The sequence below is a fragment of the Thalia democratica genome, unplaced genomic scaffold (genome assembly GCF_965202585.1).
Source record: "Thalia democratica unplaced genomic scaffold, ktThaDemo2.hap1.1 HAP1_SCAFFOLD_1457, whole genome shotgun sequence".
Lineage (NCBI taxonomy): Eukaryota > Metazoa > Chordata > Thaliacea > Salpida > Salpidae > Thalia > Thalia democratica.
The window spans coordinates 1,088-23,987 of record NW_028140314.1 but is presented as its reverse complement, the minus strand read 5'-3'; the positions used below and the strand labels follow the sequence as shown (position 1 = coordinate 23,987).

At 25.6% G+C, this 22,900-nt stretch overlaps 2 protein-coding genes across 2 annotated transcripts; one reads left to right on the top strand and one right to left on the bottom strand.

Moving 5' to 3' along the window:
* Positions 1 to 817: 817 nt before the first annotated feature.
* LOC145848475 (kelch-like protein 23) lies at positions 818 to 3,198 on the bottom strand. Its single transcript, XM_082953919.1, has 2 exons — positions 2,848 to 3,198; positions 818 to 850 (listed from the first exon to the last, which is right to left on the bottom strand). Exons 1-2 carry the CDS (start codon positions 3,196 to 3,198, stop codon positions 818 to 820), a joined length of 384 nt encoding a protein of 127 aa, XP_082810045.1.
* A 2,446-nt stretch (positions 3,199 to 5,644) lies between these two features.
* LOC145848477 (neuferricin-like) lies at positions 5,645 to 22,478 on the top strand. The gene is given in 6 exon segments (XM_082953921.1): positions 5,645 to 5,729; positions 12,152 to 12,231; positions 12,233 to 12,314; positions 15,073 to 15,213; positions 17,026 to 17,212; positions 22,143 to 22,478. Coding segments are annotated over 6 exon segments (738 nt in total). The 3' UTR covers positions 22,306 to 22,478.
* The last annotated feature ends 422 nt before the right edge of the window (positions 22,479 to 22,900 follow it).

Sequence of the window (22,900 nt, the reverse complement as noted above, 5' to 3'; positions counted from 1 at the left end):
TGTTGTCGTCTGTTATCAGGCTAAACACTTTTTATTAAAAATGTCAATAAAAATACTATTCGTAAAGATAATAAAACCACTAAGTGTGTGTCTATTTTTTAAAACAACACTAAAACTATACCAAGTTTAAATAAGACCCAATAAAAGTTATTGTTAAGCGCAGATAGTTTAAAAATATTTTTTTTTTATTTTACGATTGAAGACTTTTGGTGAAAAACAAAACTTACATTAGTTCATAAAAGTAAATTATTAATCCTTTGGGTCTAAAAGGAAATAAACTGTTTATAAAATACACATCTAGTAGTAAGAGTATTTTAGAAAACCATTCTAAAACTACTTTATCTAAAACCTTGAAACTTGTAGAAATAAGTAAATGAGGTAAAGTTTCTTTAATCAAATAAAAGGAAAAATAAATGATTTGAGAATTAGTTACAATAAAAGACGTTTCAAGGCTTAAAACAATAAAAACTATGTGTAACAGTGTATTTCTAAGTTTGAATTAATAAGGGTTTTTATTTTATTGCGTATGAGATTGATAGTTTTTTTTTTGTTAAAGTACAGCCAACATGTAAGTAGCAAAATAAAAAAAAAATACTGACTTGAAATACAATTTTTCAAAGTCATCGTTTCATGTACTATTTTTTTGACAAGTTAACTTATTAGAAAACAAGTTCAATGTTCTTACAAATGCATTTAACTTATACTAATCTTTTAAAGATCTAAATTTAACATAAACTTAATACTAGCATATTTTGTTCGTCGGACACCACTCTGTGTCGGCAGATATGTCAGTCAGATAAGGATTAAATGTTTCACTCTATTTACCGGCATCCAAAGCTTTTTCAACCGTCTGCATACGTACGAAGTGTTTGGTAACTGACTTTAAAAGGTTGCAGGCTGATAAAGGCTTTAATTTATTGCTGCTAGTGCTCATAGTCAATATTAGGGATTATTACCGCTGATAGAGTTAAATTAAATAATTTACACTTAAGCCAACTTTATAAAGCCTAACTATAATCTTGCTTACTAAATAAGTAATAGAAATAAACTTATTGAATTAAGTAGGTTTAAGTTTAGATAAAAAACAAATGCGAATTAGCACTCACAGTTTATTTTGCAATATAAACAATCTGCGGTATTAGAAAAGAACGCTAGAAAAAAAAAACAAGAAACTCGCTGAACAAAAGTCATTAATGTCAGCTTATAAACGTAAAGTCGAAAAACGCTCTACCCAAAAATACACGAGTTCAAGAACATGAATCAGTGCCCAACGAATACGCCCTTCTTTCGCGGTGTATGGCTTTTATAGTGTTAAGGTGTGTTTCTTTTTTCAAAGCCTTTCGGAACAAGCAGATAATTTCTAAAACTATCTTTAAAAAAACTTTGCAGTATAAATGCGGGAACGGGTCAGAAAAGCACGGGTGACACTTTAGCACAGAATGACACTTTAGCACGGAGTCACATTTTAGCACAGAATTTATTTTGCTTTTTTTTTCTTTGCTTACATCACATTAGGTACTGTATTGTTTAAACATCTAAAAACGAACTATGCAACATGTAAACTAATAGTTAAAAAGATTTAAATGAGTTACAAATTTAAGCTTTAGTTAAAACTAAAACAAAAGAAAACTTAAAAACTTGTTTTACTATTTAATTTTAGATAAAATATTTTGTTCCTTTTACTTTAAAGTTTTAGACATAAAACTATTTTAATAAAGCTAGGACACTCTAGAAATAATTACAAGCTCTAGGACTATTAAAACTTTTTTTAAATGCTTTAACTAATTTTAATAAGGCTAAATTTTAAGCGTAAGTTTTAAATAAAAAATAGAATATATAAAGACTAAAAACTTTCTTATTTCGTTTTAAATAGTAAAAACTTTATTTACAATTCTTTTAAGATGATATTTTTTTTAATATTAGAACTAATTATCAGTATCACAATTATTTGTTTGTTAAGTTAAATATTTTAGAATATTAAACATTATTTAAATAAACATTTTAAAAGATTCAGAATTATTACGTGCAAAAATGTGCTAAAGTGACGCCGTGCCAAAGTGTCACTCCGTGCTAAAGTGATACTCCGTGCTAAAGTGTCACCCCGTGCTTAAGTGACACTACGTCCTAAAGTCCCACTCCGTGCTAAAGTGTCACCCCGTGCTAAAGTGCTACTCCGTGCTAAAGTGACGCTGTGCTTTTCTGACACCTACCCTTAAATGCAGTATCAAGCTAAAAACTATCAATAAACTAACATTTCATAGTATAGTAAAAAAGTATATTTTACTATTGTCAGTCTTAGGATACAACTTTATTTAAATTTAGTCTCAAACTTAAAGTAATGAAAAAAATATGTTAAATTTCTAAAAAAATACTATTTGTGTTACAATTAGTAGCATATTTCCTTCTTTTATTTTTCAGATTAACAAATTTAAAAGTTGCCCAAAAAGAAAAGTTTTAAATATCAAGCACAAATAAAATGACGAACAACTGAACTAGTCAAATACTTAATTAGTGTAAAATGTTTACATAAAAAAATATTGTGGTTATTCACGATAGTTAAAGCAATCAATAAACGAAATCTTTTAACCCTTTAACGTTTCAAATTTTTAAAAATAATAAATCAAAACAAACAGGCACTTTTACATTAATTGTTTCTAAACAAAGCTCTGGTAAGTCGTATAGTTTATCTGTCCACTCATCTGTAATGGTATCATAGCAAAATACATAGTTTTTAGAGGTAGCAAAAGCATAAATTTTATTGCCAATCGCCATCGCTGTGCAAAAACTGTATTCTCTCCTAGAATGTGATTTAAGAAAAGTGAATCTCCTACAAGTGCTGTCATAAACCTCACAGTCTAAAGTTCCAATCACGAACAGCTTGCTTTTAACTGCAACTAAACTGTGACAATAGTTACCTTCGTTCATATTGGGCATTTGAGTCCACTCATCAGAAAAAACGTCGTAAGATTCTACGGTATCTAATAACAATCCGTCATCTCTGGTAACCCCACCGCACAAAAAAATACTTTCTTCAAACACTGTACAAGCAGCCATATCTCTGGCTTCGTTAATTCTAGCAACTTGTGTCCATTTGGTATCTTTGGTGTCGAAATGTGAGAAAGAATCTCCTTCAGCTCCTACAATAAATATTTTATCTGTAAAAGCGCAACCACAGAAACAATTGTTGTCAACACTCATTTCAGCTACAATGCTCCATACGTTTGTTGCTATTGAATATTTTTCCACGGATTTTATCACTTTCTGTTTTCATTTTGACCGCCGAATACGTAAACATCTCCTTTTGAGCACACTGCCAATGGTCCGCCTCTCTCTGTTACCATTGATGGGAGAGTTTTGAAAGAATTTAAGTCATTTCCTGAGATTTCACTCACTTTTCCGCAAACTTTTGTTGATGATTCTTTAAAGCCTCCGCAAATCATAAAATTAAACATATTTTTATCACAGTACCTGCTCGTGCAGCCAATTCTTGACTCGTTTCGTGATAAACCCTTCTTCCTTTCTATCTCCCCTTCCAATATTGCGATGCATTCACTATCTTGCGAAATCGGCGAGGGTTTTTCAAAAGGTGCTCCAAAGCGTGTTGTGAAAGCAAAGGAAGGCGGACTTTGAGCAAAAGATCTTTCGCGTGCTTGCCACGTGACTCGACGTCGTGGTTCAGCCAGCAAACTACCGCGTTGAACACCTCCACCTCCGACGTGACATTCAGTTGAGAGCTTTGGAGAATTTTTGATAAGAGCGCAAAGTCCAGCTCCAAGAAGCTGCTGGTACCAGCGACAATCGCGAATAAACGATCAACACTACTTAAAAGTTCCTTGGGGAGGGTGGGTAAGTGGAAAATTTTAGTTAGTTGGAGCAAAACAAGCACAGTGCGAAAGTTTACTCCTTTTCTCAGATAACTTTGGAAATCTTCTGTTAGTAGAATTTTGCTTAACTTCAGAATTGAGCAGCGGTCCAAATCATCTTGATCAACATTCACTAAAAATTGTCAACTATGTGTTTAAGTTTAAAATGTTAGAACTTGTTTTATATATTTTTTAAGTTTAACTTGGATACAATTATTAAAAACATACAAATAACTAATTAAACATGATTAAAAGCTATACTTACAAATCTTCAAAAGAGTACATTTTTTTTAGTAAAAAAGCTTTTGTATTATAGTTTAATCTTCTTCTAAAACTTTTCAAATTTTTAATTAAGAAATATGGTTAAGTTTATATGATTTAAAAGGTTTAATTTATATTTTTCATTAGCTATTAGTTTAGTTAAATCTACATTAAATGACATTTAATCTATATACCTGCTTTAATTGTTGATTTAAATTTTGAAAAAGACTTGAACCCAACATTTTTTGCAGAGTTTTCTTTGGATAAAATCACAAAATTTTCACCTTCAGAACATTTTGTTGCTTCTTCAAATTTGTTGTTTTCAACTTTTTTACCATCTTTATTAATTGTTTTTACTTAACCTGAATTATTTAACTTGATAAAATTTTATAGTTTACTAGTCTTTCAAGTTATTTAACTAAAAAAGTAAATATATATATATACATAATTTATTGAAATGATGTTTTTAGAAATACTGGTACATATGTTTCATAAAGACAAAAAAGATTGTCTTTAATCTTCAGCCAGTCTAAATTTAAATAAAAAGCACTTTGGTAAACAAAGATGCAAAAGTTTACAAAAAACAAAAACAATATGACGTAAGAATTGAACATTGTACATTAAAAATATTCAGTACAAAAATCGATCTACCATCTAACTAATCAAACAACTAAAAATTAACGAAAACAACAGTTAATTGACTATAAAATACTTCAAAATTTGTTGTATTTTAAGAGTCAATTAACTGTTGTATTTGTTAATTTTTAGTTGTTTGATTGTAACGAATTCGATTCTCGATTTCGTTGTTTTATACTTTTCCGCCAGTTGGCGCTATATTCAGCCGAAATTGTATACTTATTTCAAGATAACGATAAGAAATTGCTCATTAGCCTTGGCTTGCGCACTACGCGAAGCTCGATATGTTGTTCATTGTTTTTGTTTTTGGCTCAGTTAGCCATAAGATCGTGCAAAAAACACACTAATTTTAAGAACTTAAGACACTGATTGAATTTAAGAACTTTGTTATGATTGTCATTTTACAAGAACTTAATGTTAATTTGTATAACTATATTGTAATGTGCTCAGTTAAGCCATAAGACCGTGCGAGAGGCACACGAATTGATTTTAAGAACTATTTTATTATTTTCATTTTATAAGATCTTGATGTATTTTTGCACTATTGTATTATATTGTGCTTAGTTTAGCCATCGTTGTGCATAAAGCACGACATTTATTAAGACTCTGTAACATTAGTAGTATTATAAGTAAGACATATTTTGTTTTTAAGATTGTGTCATTCAGACACTTAAGAACATTATTAAGACATTTTAGTTTGTAGAATTTGGTGTTTACTTGTTGTGTTTATATTCGCAGTTTTATTCTACTGATAAATTCATTTTGTTTTGTCATTCTACTTTTTAGTTATCATACTAATATCACATATTCAATAAACTCACTTCATTAAAGAAACTATTTATATTAAGTTTATTACATACTTATTAAGTACTAAGTTAAACCTAATGAGTAAGGTAAATTCAGTAAAAATCTTAAGAGCTGAACGCGCTAAGCGTTTAGCACAAAAAAGGGGACTTCCCCCAACTAAAGGTAGTTCCTACCACAGGCCCTGGAGGACTACATGATTAGTTAGATGGTAGATCGATTTTTGTACTGAATATTTGTAATGTACAATGTTCAATTTTTACGTCATATTGCTTTTGTTTTTTGGTAAACTTATGCATCTTTGTTTACCAAAGTGCTTTTTATTTTAAATTTGAACTGGCTGAAGTTAAAGACAATCTTTTTTGTCTTTATGAAACATATGTTCCAGTATGTTTTAATCGTCATTTCAATAAATTATTTAAAAGTCCTTCAAGTGGGCTCAGTAGAAGGTGTTCAAGTTTGAATATTAACCTTATTATATATATATATATATATATATATATATATATATTTATTTATTTATATACATATAAACAAAATAAAAAGTTTTGTTGTAATTATTTCATGTGTAACATATTTATTTATTTTTTATGTTATATACTCTAAAAACAACAAAGTGCAAACCTTAGGGCCATGAAATATGTTCAGAGGACCACGAGCAGCAAAGAGGGGAGGGATGTGAGTAGTTAAGGAGTCATAGGGTAGCCATGAGGTCATAATTTGAAGCTTGCACTAGATATTCTGGAGTTGATGGTGAAGAGCAAAAAAAGGTCGTAGGTGTATTTAATGGTAGTTTAGGTAATATCGTTGAAGGGGGCCATTTGAAATTTTTTTTGGAAAACCCTGCCCTAAATAACAAACGGAAGCTTAAAATCTAAAAAGTGTAAAAAACTAATGAAGCCAGTAAATATTTGTAGTAAAAAAAGTTTTATTAATTTTTACATTACGGCCTTGATTTGATTATTTTAATTTTAACTGTTAAGTAATACGTTTCATTAAGAAAAAATAATAGAGTACCGATAAAAGTTAGTTTGACATTTTTTGTATTGTAAATAAATAGTTACAAACTGTTATAATTCACCAAAATAAAAAATTCAAAAATGTTAAAGTTTCAAGATTTTAAAGTTACCATAGCTAAATGTCAACTGATAGAAACGAAAAACATTTGTAACAATTTTTATAAACTTTTTGTTTCTTTGCCTCTGACCAGGGGCGGGTCTTGGCTTTTAAATTATTTATGAACAGTGTCTTTTTTATTTTAGCCTGTTAAAAACCAGTTAAAAAAAGGTAACAAATATTATGTTACAGCATTTAGTAACTATGTTAATTATAAAAGTAACTAATCATAAAATTAATTTTACTTAAAAAAAAAGTATACAAAAAAATGATTTAGCAATACTCAGTATTATTTTTTGAACAACTAATTTCAGAAACAGTATTTCCCGCAATGAGCTAGCTCATCAGTATAAATAAAATTTTTCTAAAGAACAAAAGAAGGGCAATAACTAGAATAGAGGCAAAAGAGAGTTACTTTAAAACTTCGGGCATTAAGGGGACAATAACATGTAAAGCAGCAACAACTAATTTAATATTGTAATAAACACTGGGTTCCCATTTGTTTTTGGCAAACTTTCTCCAAGTTTTAAAAATTTTCTTCAGATTTTAAAAGCACACGTTTTTAGGTCTATTTATAGATTAAATTAAAGTTGAAGGTAAAAAACTGTGTTAAATAATATAACAATATTCAAAAGATACTCTAAAGCTACTTCAAATGTGTTTTTTAATAATGTAATTTTTTAATGATAAAACATTTTAATTTATATGGTATATGTTTTGTTCAAATCAAAATTTTACTACTCAACATGAATAATTGATTAAAATTCCAGGTTGTTCGAGTGTTTTTAGCCTAAATTGTCAAGTTCAAGGTTTTTCAGGTTTTTGTCAACCCTGTAAATATTAAAAAAAAGATCTGAGGTATAGTTGATGGAAGATTCTAGATATTTTTAGGTTTGAAATAAGGAGGAGAAATTATTTTTTGATATTAAAAAGAGACTAAGTATTAAAATAAGTTTAGAAAATCCTGGTTTAAATAAATACACCTAAAAACCATTGAAGTCTGGCCAACATTTAATGTAACTACATGACTTCAATGTTTTTTAGATTAATAATAATAATAAGATGAAAGAAAATATTTTTTTATTTATAAAACTAAAAATTTAACTAAGTTTTTTTAAGTTATTCATGTTTTTATGTTTGTTTAAAGTATTACAAGATATTAGCTTTTGTCTTAAAACTCTATAAAAAAACAAATTAGAAGTTTATTAACAATAAAAAATTATAGGTAACTAACTATAAACTAGATCTAGAAGATAAGAACTTTACTAAACACATTGTTTTATAATGTTTTAATAAGAAAATTTTGAACATGACCATGAAAAGTTTAAAGTTCATAAATAGTATTATAACATCTTAGAATATTTACCTTATTAGCATAAAACAACACATATTATTTTAAGTTGGATACCATTTTAAGAGATTGTTGAAGTTTCACTATTTTGTTGATGTGAAATAACATGGTCAGTATTCATAAAAAATAAGAAAAAGACAAATAAAACAAAGTTTATAAAAGAAAATGTAATTGTTAAAGGCGTGCAAAAATATGATTAATTGTAACCCAATTTACGTTTGCTATGTGTAAAAAGTAAATAACATTTGTCCAAAAAAAATTACACTTTTGCAAGTAAATAAGTGTAGTCAGGGTTGCCAATTGTTTTCTCCTAATTTTTCAAGGTTTTTAAAAGTACACATTTTTGGGTCTATTTATAGTTAAGAGTTAAGTTAAAGGTAAGAAACTGTATTAAATAGTATAAAAGCACTGGAAAGATACGGTAAAGCTACTTTAATATGTTTTTTAATCGAAATTTACTACTGAACATGTTGAAATTATTAAAAGTCCAGGTTTTCCATTTTTTTTTCAAAAATTCTCAAATTTTAGGTTTTTTTTGCTTTAATTGTCAAATTTCAGGTTTTCCAAGGTTTCCAAGTAAAGTGGCAACCGTGTGTAGTTTAAATTATTAAAAGTATGTAACTTGAAGCATAGTGGTAGAATATGGTTTAAAAATAGTGCATAACATTTGTACATCTACTTACACTACTGTAACTCAGAGTTTTCTCTTAAAATAAGCTTTCAAAAGTTATATTTTCATTTAGTTCATTTAGCATACTTTTTCAAAGCTTTAATTTTTTTAAAACAAACTAGAAACACTAATTTAAATTTAAGTTGTAAGTTTCTAAAGATGAACAAAACACTATTAATCAAGCTTAAATACTGAAAAACCATCGAAAATAAAACAAAAATACTTTGAATCTAGATAAAAGTATAAACTTAAGGAAAAACTTTAAAACTGGCATGAAGTTTAAGAAATATCCAATACATTAAAACTTTGAAACAACAAAAAAGACTGCTACTTTGATAAAACTTTATAAATATATTGGATACTAATACAAGTTGTATGGTTATTACACCACACCACTAACCTTACTTTAAGCTTAACTAAATTAAATTGTAGTTAAGGCTACTTTATACTATCCAGGCAAAACAAATAAGTAATTATATTATTTTATAAAGAACCATGCACAAAAGATAGAATAGAGAACTATGCTTTATAATTTACTTAAAAATAGATTAAAAAAAACTTTAACACATAAACTAAGTCAAAGTGGAAATTATTTTAAGAATGTGATTGTGTACATTAAAATAAGAATTGTCAAACTTTAAGTCAAAAAACATATATTAGATTAAACATTGTTAAAATAAAGTTTGTAATTAAACTATGAAAACAACAAAAATTCAATAATTGAAACAACATAACTACACTAGCTTACTACTGGAAGGTTTTAATTCTAATCCTTATCACCTTCTGTTTTGTTGTCTACTTAGCTATTTTACGCATCATTGCACTTCCATATATGGTAAACTACATGCAATTAATATTTATTTAATCAGGAATTGTTCTGGTTGACTAACACTACATTACTAGAAAACAATGAAACAGCATGTTAAAACAGCAGTTTAATTACATTGATGCCAATTTATCTAACTTCGTCCGACTTAGTCTTTCTGACAAACTATTTAATATAATATACTGTTGAAGATAATTTTTGTTTAAATTAGTATAGTATTCTAAAACAATAGAAAATCCTTTCTAGTAAGTCTACAGAAAATAAAAACTATTATAAAGATTTTTATAAAAAAGTGTTGAAGTTTGACTAACTATGATTGGTAAATAAAAGTTGGTTGTATTTTTAAACAAATTAAAGCTTTTAAAAGTTTAATTTTTGACAAATAAAATATAAAAACAAAAACGTTTTAAGGTATTCAAGAAGTGCACGACTTCATAACCTAAAGGTTTTTTCGTGCAACACACCAGGTCCTAGGACCAATTTTATGACCACTTTTTTGTCTTTCAATAAAAATGTATATTAGAACATATAATGGAGTAGTATTTAACACAGGTTTTTACTTAAAATTGCAATAGTAAGATCTGCAAATTAAACAAAAAGATTAAAAAGTAACCAGATGTAAATTTTAGCAGGAATAGTTGGATATTAGTAGGAACAAATGCATTAGATTGATTTTCTTTTAAAGTTAAATTTTACTGCCGAGATTTTTTTAAATTTTAACACACTGCTTAATACCAGGTGTGGTAAAGAGCCTTCCATTTAGATAGTTTAAAAAAAATATATATATTATATAGTATGTTATATCTTTTTGAAAAAACGTATTTTTTTAAAAGTTCAAAATTAAAAAAAGGTAAAATGGTTTGGTGGTTTTAATTTTTGCTCAAAACAAACTACTTATGCATTTACACTTTATAAGGTTAAATTTTCATAGTGGTTTTAAATTTAAAAACAGTTTAGATTAGGGAGTTTTATTTTTGTTGAATTTTTTTAAAGCATGTTTTTCAAAAACAGATATCAAAATATATTTGAAATGCTTTATTGATCACAACTATGTACTCTACTCAAGGCTTATTGACCTTTTCTATAGTATTGATTGCATTAGGTGTATATTATTATGACAACCTGTATTTAAAGACTTTTTTTACTTTCCAATAGTAAAATCTCTTATTAATAGTTATGGAAGACCACTAACAAGTAAGTTTTTTTAAAAAGTATATGTTTCTAAAATTAAGTAACATTTAGTTGTAAGTGTATTGAATGTGAAGCCTACTACTTTAAAGTTAACAACAATAAAAAATACTTCATGTAAGCACATTTTAAAACATTTGTTGGTGATTTAACAGTGAAAATTAAGTAGACTGCATTATATAGTATTTTATTTTTAAATTAATGCTTTAACATTTTCTGTTAACTTTTAGTTGATATGCAACATCTGATGTTGGGTTAATTTTGTTCTAATAGTTGGATTGTTTATGTACTCTATAGTTGTTTTATAACATTAACTATAGGGTTTGAACCTCAGTATATCCCCACTTCTGTGATTTAATGTTACTATTTTAATTTTTCAGTATTTTTTAAATGAAATGAAACCAATAAGTTTTTCGTTTGAAATGATCACTTTTCTGTTTTCAAAGGCTTATATAGTAGCACAATTGATGAAACTTGATTCTTTAAGCTATAAAATATTTTTTTTTTCCAGAGAGAAAAGTTTAAACTTATTTTTTTTTACTATAACTATAGTTAGAGATACTTTGATATTTTGCAAATCAGCTCTTGTAAATGCAATAAATGTTGTAAAGTCTAAAAATATACCATAAAAATTTAAAAAATTAAATAATTTTAAACAAAAAACAAAAAAAAATGTTTTTTTGTTTATTTTATATATATATATATTTTTAAATTTCTTCCGACAGAATTTTCTAAATATATATCAAGGAACATTTCCTAAAGTTTTGAAGTAGTATCTAAAAAATGTAGAAGAAGATAGATTTTTAATGAAATAGTCTATTTTTGACATTTTAGTTTAATAAGGAACCTATTGTTGCCTCCGACATTGACCGGCTATATCTCTAAAATTATTTTGAATATTTTAAATCTGTAAAAAGCGTTTTGTGATTTAGTAAAAAACTATATAAATAAGATCAAATTTCAAAAAAGGTGTTTACCCCCCTATGCCCTTAATAGTTAAATTTAATATTAAATAATAAGAGCTATAAAACAAATAAAGAACTCCAAAACAGTAAATTATTGTTCAATATAAACTATTAATACTTTAATAATAAACATACAAAAATAATTAACCTGCAGTTCTAAAAAAGGTCTAAAATAACTTTTAGCAATATCTCAATAAAAGCTCTAGTTCTTATCAATAACTCTATCCAATAATAATGATAATGTTGCCTGAGATACTTGTGTTCTCTTTGACTGATTTTGTGACACTCTACATTTAAACTTTTAAACAGTGGAAGAGCATATAAAAGATGCATTCCATCACTACTTACCATCTGTGTTTTTCATTAACATACTTTACTTAAATAAAATTAAAAAGATATAAACTCTTAATTACAATATTGTTATGTCATCAATTAGGTTTAGTAGTTTGTTTTAATTTTCTATTATTTCAGCTCAAACAGAACAAGCATTATTCACCAAGGAACATCTGTGGCATTACTTTAGGGGACTCCCTGAGAGCAAGGGGGTGTATGTTGGGGTTTTTTGGAAAAGTTTATGACGTCAGCAAAGGAAGTAAACACTACGGACCTGATGGTAGTTATCATTTTTTTGCAGGTAATAATTATAATAAGGGAAATGTGTATTTTAGTTCTTTAAACTTCATGACATGAAAAAAACTTTAGCATTACAATCATATACGTGTTTTTTTTTAATTTTTACAAAGTAAAAAATTGAATAAAGCAATATCTAGGATAATTTTTAATCAGTTATGAGTTTATCTTGTACTATTGTAGGAAGTTTTTAAAAACTTTACGGATTTCATTTGCAACTTTATATAAATGTATTGAAACTAATAATCTATAATTTATATTGTGTGGTGTTGTTTGTTTAGATTTTGATTTGAATGTCTGAATCAGGCAACATACTGCCGATTTAGACAGCAAGCAGGCCATTTTTATTGACAATGTTTTTATAAAGTACAGGGTTCGTGAGCGTCAGGCTAAATCAGTTTTTTTGAAAAAAGTTGAAAAACGTCAGGCTAAATCAGTTTTTTTATTTAAAGATTTGGGAATCTCAGTTTTTCTCAGTTCAAATGATTGGAAATTTTGATTAAAAAAACTGAAAAATCTTTTTAAGATCAAATTGAGATGTGAATTTATAATTTATTTCTAAATAAAAATTTAGTTATTAAAGACAAAATAAGTCAGTATTTGTAAAAATTAATGCTTATAACCTTTTGTTGAATCTCTAAAAAAAATTTTAAGAATCTTCATTATTTTGTTTTGAGTAGATTATATACGTCATAATTATAAAAATTCATAAAAAACAGTTTAAACATTAGTTTAGTTCAACAACTTAGCTGTTTGTTTGAATTTGTTTACATCAGCTATGTTTTTCAGAGCTTAGTTGGGTGAACTGTTTTAATTTATAATTTTAAGTCTTTATATAAAATACTTTTTAGATTAAAACTCTTAGCAGTTTATTCATATATTATACTGTTTGTTTAAAGTTATTAGAGATATTCACAACACTAAAACTTAGCTTTAAGATATTAGTACTATTTTTAGTGGGAGTACAAATTTTAGGTACAATTTATTTTTCTCTACAAGAATAAAATATTAAAGGTTTTTTTTAACTTAAGTGTAAGCTTTTTAAATATGATACGACATCATCAAACAGTGTATTTACTTAGAGTTTAGGATTTATAATTATGTATCAATTTTAAGTATTAGTCGAAATACTATAATGTGTTTTTTTTACTTATTTTAATACTTGTGTAAGCAATATATTTTAAATGTTAATAAAACACGACTATGCACGTCGTTTTATTATAAATCTTCTGGTTATAATGTTTTTACTTAGTGCTTAATTAGATTTAACAATTTTGTTCAGTAATATATAATAAATTTTTACACTAGTAATAGATGAGATAAAACTTTTTTTTAAAACTTATCACTAAATTTGTTATCTTAAGGGTATAGGAAGTCAATCATCTTTTTCACAACTTAGTCATAATTTATTGAGTTGTAACTAAGCTATGAGTTGCTTTTTGCATATTTATAAAGCTCAAAATATTTTTGAGATAAAGCTGGTTGAAGTCGGAGACTACAATAGTACTAATCAAGACCCCCCAATACCTAAAATGACTTCTAAAGGGGATTTTCCTTACTTTGAAAAAATGTCAGTCTAAATTGGTCTCAGTCAGGTTAAATGAAAAAAATTTCGCGCACGAACCTTGAAAGTAGTATGGTTTAGTTTTTATTGTTAAAGTAGTAAAGTTAAAATAATTTTTAATTTCTTTTAGTCAGTATGTTATAATAAATTTGAATAAGCTTGTTGAGTCTTCTACTAAAGTACACTTTTTGCTAGCCACACACAGAGGACACTGAGGATATTTTGAAGTTGTTTAAAATCTCAGGCTGACTCTTGTTTTTTAAATGTTAGTTTTAGATTTCTTTTAATTCACTGGATGTTTTTTTATTGATTTTGAATAAGATTTAGTTGCAATATTTTATTATTTTATAACCAGTTTTATTGAAGAACTTAATTTTTATTAATTTTACAAAAAGAGTTCTAAATTTAAAAAAAGTCAGGATGACTCAGGACAGTTAAAGGTCATTAGGATTAGTTTTTTGACTCAAAGAGTTGCAATCTTGTTTTTAACTTTGTATGAAGAACCTAAAGTGTACAAACTTTTACTTTATTTTTATTATAACTTAAATTAAAATTTTCACTTCAGGTTATTATTTATTCTTCATTAGCTCAATTTTGTTTTGTATTAAAAATAATATTTAGGTTTTTTTAAAGATTACCTTATAATTGTAAGTGTCATAGTTAAACCAGTGAGACAGATTCACTAAATAAAACTTTTGGTATTAAACTAAGAATTTAAATTCTATAGCATGGTAGTTTTTAAAATCTTTTGCTTTAAAGAATTTATACAGAAGATTGTTATTTCTTTAAGGATTTTAGTTTTTACTTACCAAATTATATTTTTAAAAGCTTAAGAAAGTTGTAACAATTTAAAGTGTAAAAGATTTATACAGAGTATATCCTGTAAATATGTAACTTCATAATTTTAAGTTAACTGATATTAATTTTTCTTTTGTTTTTATTAAAACTATTATCTGAAAAAACTTCTATCAGAACTTTGTTAAAAAACAAACTTTGTTTAAAAGCTGATAAGTACGTACAAACATTTTATATTTATTAGCGCAAATAAAAACTTGAACACAAAATATATTACTAAAACTGTTGAGAACGTTTTTACTGAGTGATGGATTGAAACTGTTACTTTTTTCATGGAATGTAAGATAACTTTTAAGATAACTTCATTTAAACAAAAGTTTAAATAAAATATGTTTGATTACAGGTAGAGATGCTACAAAAGCTTTTGTCACTGGAAAATTTACTGAAGAGGGCTTGATAGATAATATTTCAGATTTTGAAACAGAAAAGTTTCTTGAAGTTGAAAATTGGATAAAGTTTTATGAAGAAACTTATCCTTGTGTTGGTAAGTCAATTAATTATTCCTGTTTTACTTATCAAAAGTATTTCAGCAATATTTTTTTTGAACTCATAACTATCTCAAATTGTACCAAACTAAGCTAGGTTTTATTGATGTAAAAGTTTTGTCCAGTAACCGATTCAATGTTTATAGTAAAAAAGTAAAACAAATTAAACTCTAATGAAATTCCCAATTACTTCATAGTTATATGTTTTTTCAATATTATAATTTACCTATTATTTAATTTAAAAGAATATTACTAACAAAACAATGTTTCACTCCTATACTTGCATATAGGAGATCCACAGTTGTTGTAAACAAATCTGAAAAAATTTTTGAACAAAATAAATGGAAGTAAAACAAAATTAAAAACAAAATATTAAACTAATGGTTTTTAAACAAAAATAGAACTTAAAGATACTAAACTTGAGTAAAAATGTAATTCTTATGTTACGCTTTTAAGAATTTTGTTGGTAATGTAGACTAAAAAAAATATTGTTTACGTTAAAATAGTAATAAAACTTGACTCACATTTAAATTGGTTGCCAAAAAATAGAAACAGAATAATAAACACAACATTTGCAATCAATAATGCTATAAACAGACTGTTGAAATTTAAAGCTCAATATTTTTTACTTAGATTTATGACGTAACTATATTGTTGTTTAAATTAGTGTACAATTTGAAGTATTAAGTTTTTTCTATAAATTAAAGGAAATTTTCTAAATGTTGGGGTATTAAGCTCACCCTGCTGCAAACAAGTGACTTTTTTTTGTTTTGGAAACAAGTTTTGGAAAACACTAAAAAGTTTGAAGGGAAACTGAGAGCCAGTGTAGCTTGTAAACTAATTAAAAAACTTGCTGTATCAGAACTATTTTTTAATTACAAAACTTGCTTTATTAATTGCAGTAAGAATTAAAGTGACGTTTGTACATATCTGTTATGGTCAAAGTATTGTGTTCCTAATTTCAAGTTTTCAGAATTAGTTTTAGGCCAGGGGTCTGCCAATTTATCCAAAAAAATTTTTGCGGGCCGCACTTTTTACAAAAAAGTTTTTAAGGGCCGCAATTATTTAAACATAATCATAGTAGTTAGTAAAAAAAAATAAAATTCTAAACCAAAATATTACAAAACAAGTAGTAAAATAGCACCAGTTAAAAGTTAAAATTAAATTAAGAGCCTAATTTTAAGTTTTTATAGCAAAACATTTTGTTTTTAATGGTTAATAAAAAAATGTTTTAAGCTAAAAAGTACCTCACGGGCTGCAGACTTTGGCTTTGAGGGCCGCATTTGGCCCGCGGGCCGCAGTTTGCCGACCCCTGTTTTAGGCTATGCATTCATATTATCATTTTGCAAGTGATAAACTAATCTATATTGTTTTGCAATTAAAAAAAAAAGTTTGTTACATGCTGTTTAGTGTCTCTTCTACTTATAGTGTAAAAAAACGACCTACTTATTTGTATATTTTGTAACAAAGTTCCTGTTTTTTACCAAAAAAAGGTTTTCTTTAAAGTAAAGCTAACAAAACTTATACTTAAATACTTTTTTTTGTTAAGTATTAATTACCTATCTACAAATTTAAATAGCTATTGTTGCTTATTTCATCACATTTTTGGTGCAAGTTTGTAATTTTGTACTGATAACTTCATTTATCTTAAATCCAATGGGCCCTACAAGCAATATTTTTCAAAAAAATCAACCCGTGACATTTAAAAGGCTGCCAACTAATTAGTGCTTAAAATAAAAGTCAATTTTTAAAACTACTATTCAAAATCTTATGCTTGTTTCATTTGCTTTTTACATTCTTGAAACTTGAAGGAAAAGTCATTGGACACTTTTACGACGGAGAAGGAAAGGAAACGCCACAGCTGCTGAAATACAGGAGCACGATGGAGCTTGCAAGGAAGCTGAAGGAGGAGGAAGAAAGTTTGAAGCTGAAGATGCCCCCCTGCAACGCAATGAACTCCCAACAAAACGGCAACAAAGTTTGGTGCACGCAAAAAAGGTATTGGCTTTTTTTGTTGTTGGAAAAATAAATCTGAGAGTGTATTTGCTATCACCTGTTACTTGTAAAAACAGTTTAGCATAGTTTTTTTTTTTAAGGCTAGTTGTTTCAATCAAGTATAATTAAATATGTTTTTATCAAGTTTAGAATAATAAAAGTAAAAGATATTTTGTTATGTGATATGTGATATGTTTTATTACATATTAGCGGTAAAATGTAAATAGAAAAAATACAAACATAAAGTTAATTTTTTTAAATATGTCACAAAACAATATTCAAAGTTTCATTCTAAAAAAAGGAATAATTTCTTTAATGCGATATGCCCTTAAAAATTAAAGGTTATTTCTCTTATTAATATTTCAAAGTTTAGAAAAATAATTAATCTGAAATAAGTTTGTACATGAAAATTATATATAAATAATTTAGTTTACTTAAAAATTGTACAACATTGTGTAAAACACAATTATTTACAAAAATTAATAATGAACAATATAAGGGTCTTAATACTAAATTCTTAGATAACAAAACAAATACCTTTTTTTAAATTGCATTTTAAAATATTTTTCAAAGTATTTTGAATAGATACATAAAAAAAAAATTTCTTAGGTTTTCTAAAAAGTCAAACTAATATAAAAATTATAAACTGCTTTTTTAATTAACACTTTTTTTGAGAAAAAAAATAGTTTAACTAAATTAATTAGATTTGTAAACACAAAATATTTTTTACTCGAAATCTATTAAGTACATTATGAATTTTTTTTTTAATCTTCTTAAGTTTGAGGAACAGAGAAAAAGTATTTTTATAAGATTGCTATGGACAATTGTTGTGTGAAATGATTAAAGTATGAAGTGTGTATATAAAATACATTTGAAGTACTGTTTTATTTTAAATAAAGCAAATATAGTTTTAAAAGCATAATGTAACTAACCATAAACCGGTCTTTTCTAATGAAAATTAATAATGTTTTATTTTGTCATCTTTAACTTTTAGAAATATCGATTACTAGAAATTCTTCAAGAAAAAATAGTTGTACAATAAGTATACAATGAAATAATTTTGAGGAATTTTTTTTTTTTGAACTTTATCTTGTAAGATAAAGTATAGTTACAAAAAGTGTTGAAATGACATAAAATATTAATGAACTTATATATATCATAATAATATTAAAGTGATGTTTAAAGGTACTTCGATAACATTATACATGTCTTATAAACAAGTGACATATTAAATATTTTATTAAGTATAGTTCTCAATATCTTTTACAACTTGTAAATTTAGATTAAGAAATATTTAAAATTAACCTAAAGTGATATATTTCATTATTTAATTTTTAAATCATAAATATTCTGGTTGATTATATAACAACATTATGTTTTATTAAAAAGTTTGTTTATTGTACTCTATACTTTATGGGCAAATTAGAGCAAAGTTTATAAATCTATGTAAACTTTTTGTTATTACTTTTTAATCTAAAAAGATTCTACGGCAAGTAATTTAATGAAAAAACCATTTAAGTTATTATTTTTAATTATTATATGCTTTATAAACTTAGATAATGAGATACGGTTATTGAAGTTTGATATAAAAATAATAAATATTGTAATAAATAATTTATATTATAAAAAAGTATGCTAATTAATTTCAGAAACTACTGTATAACTTTTAAAATTTGATGCATTATGCATCGAATTATCCCCATAGTAATGTTTTTGGCGTACAAATTAATGTTTATGCAAAAAAAAGTAACTAAATCTTAACTGGTAATTATATAAGTTTATCATATAAGGGTTTAAATAAGTTGAACTTGTTTCTATTTTATAAAATTTTTAAATTTGATAAAAATTAAAAAACTACAGCTTTACAATAATATTACTGTTTCTATAGTAACTTTGTTTTTATGATATAAATGAGAAAAAAAAAACCTTCAAGATTGGCTAATAATACCATACTTTAACTGTTTAATTTGTATTTTTTAAGTATACGTGATCTTTATTTACTTATTTTGAAAAAGTTGTGATTTTTTTTCTATAAAAATTATAGTATAATATAAAAACTTTTCTTCATTCAGCGACTATTTGAAAACTTTAACTTATATTAAACTCATACTATATCATATGCTTACAATTTTTGTGATATACTTGTATAAGCTTTTCCATTCATTATCGCAGAACAATAAGTTTTTGTAATAATTAGCAACTTTTTATCTAATGCAGATATAAAATTACCTCTAATTTTAAAAAAGCTACACTAAATAAAGAAGCCTTTTTACCTAAATTACTCGTTAATTGTTACTTATACTTCATACTTGTAATCAGTTTTTACCATAAATTTTACATCAGCTATTATGTGCAATTACTGTTTTGAGAAAATTTTTATTACTTTTTAGCTAAAAACTTGTCAAAAAGATTAAAGTTAGAATTAATGGAGAAGTCATACTAATGTGATCAAAATAAATATCCAACTTAGATTGGATTTTTTCTTCACAAGCAGCATTAAATTTTAATTAATTTAATTTTAACTTTGTGATTAAAAAACCTTTAATCGAGATAAACCGACTAAACTCTATAAAGATATGTTTTTTTTAATTTTTGAAACTAAAACAAATCTTAAACTAGATAAACTTTACGTAATAGATGCCCAAACTGTGGCCCTTTGAATGCCTTCAAGTGGCTGTTTTTTAACTAATTTAATATTAAAAGTTAATAATTACTATCATTGTTCTTAATATTTGTAAATATTTTTATTTAAGGATTTCTTGTAAATATGTAAAATGTTAATTTTTTTTTGTTTTTCTTCTTTATTGTAGTTTTTATTAATTTAAATAATTTAGTTAAATTTTTGTAACCAGCGTAAATATTTATGTTTAAAATTAAGCTGGCAGATAAAAGTTTTTGATTTTTTCGTTTAGATACTATCCTACTTTAAAATATAAATTTATAATTAATTTCAATAATTTTTAGTTTGATAATTTATTTTAAAACTTATGTTTAGGAAGTATAAACAAACTTTATAATATAACATAAATTCTTTTAAGTAACGTTTACTGTTCAGTACATTTACAAATATGTACTTTAATTCAGAAAAAAATTTGAAAAATTTACCACTAGTACACATTTGGAATTAAAGTTACTTGAAAAAACTTTTAATCTTGTTAGTACATTTTAAATTTTTAATATAAAACAAAGTATACATATTTGTGATTTAATTAATAAATTAAGCTCAAATCCTATAAAAAATTACTTATAATATTCTTTTAAAAATGTTATTTTGACTTTCTTAAATTCTATTATTACTCTACATACTGTTTTCTTGTTTGGGACTGAATTTATTTAAAAGTAACTTAAATTTGAAATAAGTGGAAATTATAAAGAAATGTTTTAAAATTTTCTAAAATGTCATGATATCAGTTAAAGAAAATCCCTAAATTTATAAACCTAAGACATTTAAAATATGTAATTTAATAAGCAGAACAAAGATATCAAATCCGGTTTTGTATTACAAATACAGCCAGAAAAATTTAATTTGCTTTTCATTTCTAGCAACCTATCAAGTTTTTAGGTTTATTTATTTTAAATTAATTTTCAATTGGTAAGAAAATTGTATTCAATCAGCAACTAAAGTAAATTAAATTTAAAAAAGAAATCGTTTATCTTTAAAGGACAAAACAAAACCAAAAAAATATTTTTGGTAATAGTTTTTTGTGAAATAAAGTTAATTACACAAAGGAGTAGTATTAAAAATTAAAAAATCTATATATAATACATAGGTTATTGTACGAATAGATTTTACATTAATTTTGATTGTTTTTTGTTTTCTTTGTTTAATTAAAAGCAAATAACAATCAATAGTTTTAATAACGTTTATTAATAATTCTTTTTGTTTTATAAATCATGATAGCAAATTCATTAAAATATTATACATTGTTACATTTTTATAACCAACTAAAATATCTAAAGAGCAATAAGGTTTTTCAAGTTCAACTATATACGAGTAGAATTTTTTTGTTGTCTATCTAAAATTTTCTATACACTAAATACAGGGTTGCCAAAAAACCTTGAATCCTGGAAAAGCTGGAATTTGACAATTTAGACTTAAAAAACCTTGAAAAACCTGAAATTTGAAAATTAAAAAAAAAACCTTGAATTTTGACGAAAAACCTATAGAATTAAACAACTTTTACATGTTAAGTAGTAAAGTTTCGATTTGACACAACAAATCTATCGTATAGCTAAAACACACAATTAAAGAAGATTTTAGATATCTTTTCATTGTCGTTATATTATTTAACACAGTTATTTACCTTAAACTTAATTTCAAACTAAAAATAGACCCTAAAACGTGTAATACTAAAAACTTCGAAGAAATTTAAAAAACCTGGAGAAAATTTTCTGAAAACATTTGGCAACCTTGTAAAGTATTAACGTTGAGAAATTACTTTTTACCAAACATTAAAGTTTCTTACATTCGGGTGTGTTATAAATTATACTTTAATTACGTTTTGTTTTTACTAATTTATTTAAACACCTAAGTTCTATCATTACTCTACATACTGTTTTCTGGTTTGAAACTGAATTTATTTAAATGTAAGTTTAAATTAGAAGTAGTAAATAATTTAAAAAAATTTCAAAATTCTCCAAAATGTCATGGTATAAGTAAAAAAAATCTTTCTTAAGTTGTTGAATGTTTTATTTTACTGACTTTCAAACTTTTGAAATTGTGAATACTTCAATGATGTAAGTTTAAAAGAAATTGTTTAAGATAAAAACCACTAATGTAAATTTCACAAAACTAACTATTTATAAAATGGCCAAGCTTTCAGAATATCTTAAATTCTGTATTTCATAAATTTATATTATGAAAAAAATAATTAAATTTATTTTTCAAAGATTTTTACAAATACCATTAAACTTTTCATATATTTTCACACAGTGGTGGAGTGGAAAGATCTTGGATCGGTTACCCGCGATTATTTCAACCGCCAGGTGGCGCCAAAGCGAGATGCGTGTGTGTTGAGAAAGTGGAAAGCGAACAAAAGTGGCTTTCAGCTTATTCTGGCTGCCAGCCTGACTCCAGTGTGTGCGTTTTAAACTGATTTTTTTCAATACTTTTGTTTTGTTTTCAAAGTTTTCTGTTAAATAGATTTGTTATTTTTTTTAGTCAATACAATTTTGAACATACTTGATTTGTTTATAGTGTTAATGTTTTTGATTAACTTTTATTACTTATTTAAACTTGTTTTATTCAACATGTGTTTAATATTTAAACTACAAGCTATGCAGTATTCACATATTCTTATATTCTGAACTCTGTTGACAAAAATTCAAACAACATCTATTTCGTCTACTTTTTGTATGTTTTATTTAAATGGTTCTGTAAAATGACTGTACCGTTTTTGTACAATGTTAATTTCATAATAGTTCTACAAAATTTTGCAATACCTTTGCTTTTTGTTTTGTTCTATTTTGTCGATTTTTGTTTTAAAATAAATAAATTGTTGGATAAGTTTTCTACTTCTTGAAACAGATATAAAATATAAAATATTTTAACTATTATAAACACGGTCAGCGTTATTAATGCTTTTGTTGTAAATGTTGTTAAAGTAGTTTTAATTGAACTTGACAAATAATGTGATATATAACTTGTAAGAAATATAATAAGCAAAGTTGTACATTGAGTAAATTCGCTAC

Coding starts and splice junctions, on each gene's coding strand:
- LOC145848475 (XM_082953919.1), bottom strand. CDS start 3,198: ATGAGTGTTGACAACAATTGTTTCTGTGGTTGCGCTTTTACAGATAAA. Junction 851..2,847: donor TTGGAACTTTAGACTGTGAG/GTTTATGACAGC, acceptor GTACGTATGCAG/ACGGTTGAAAAAGCTTTGGA.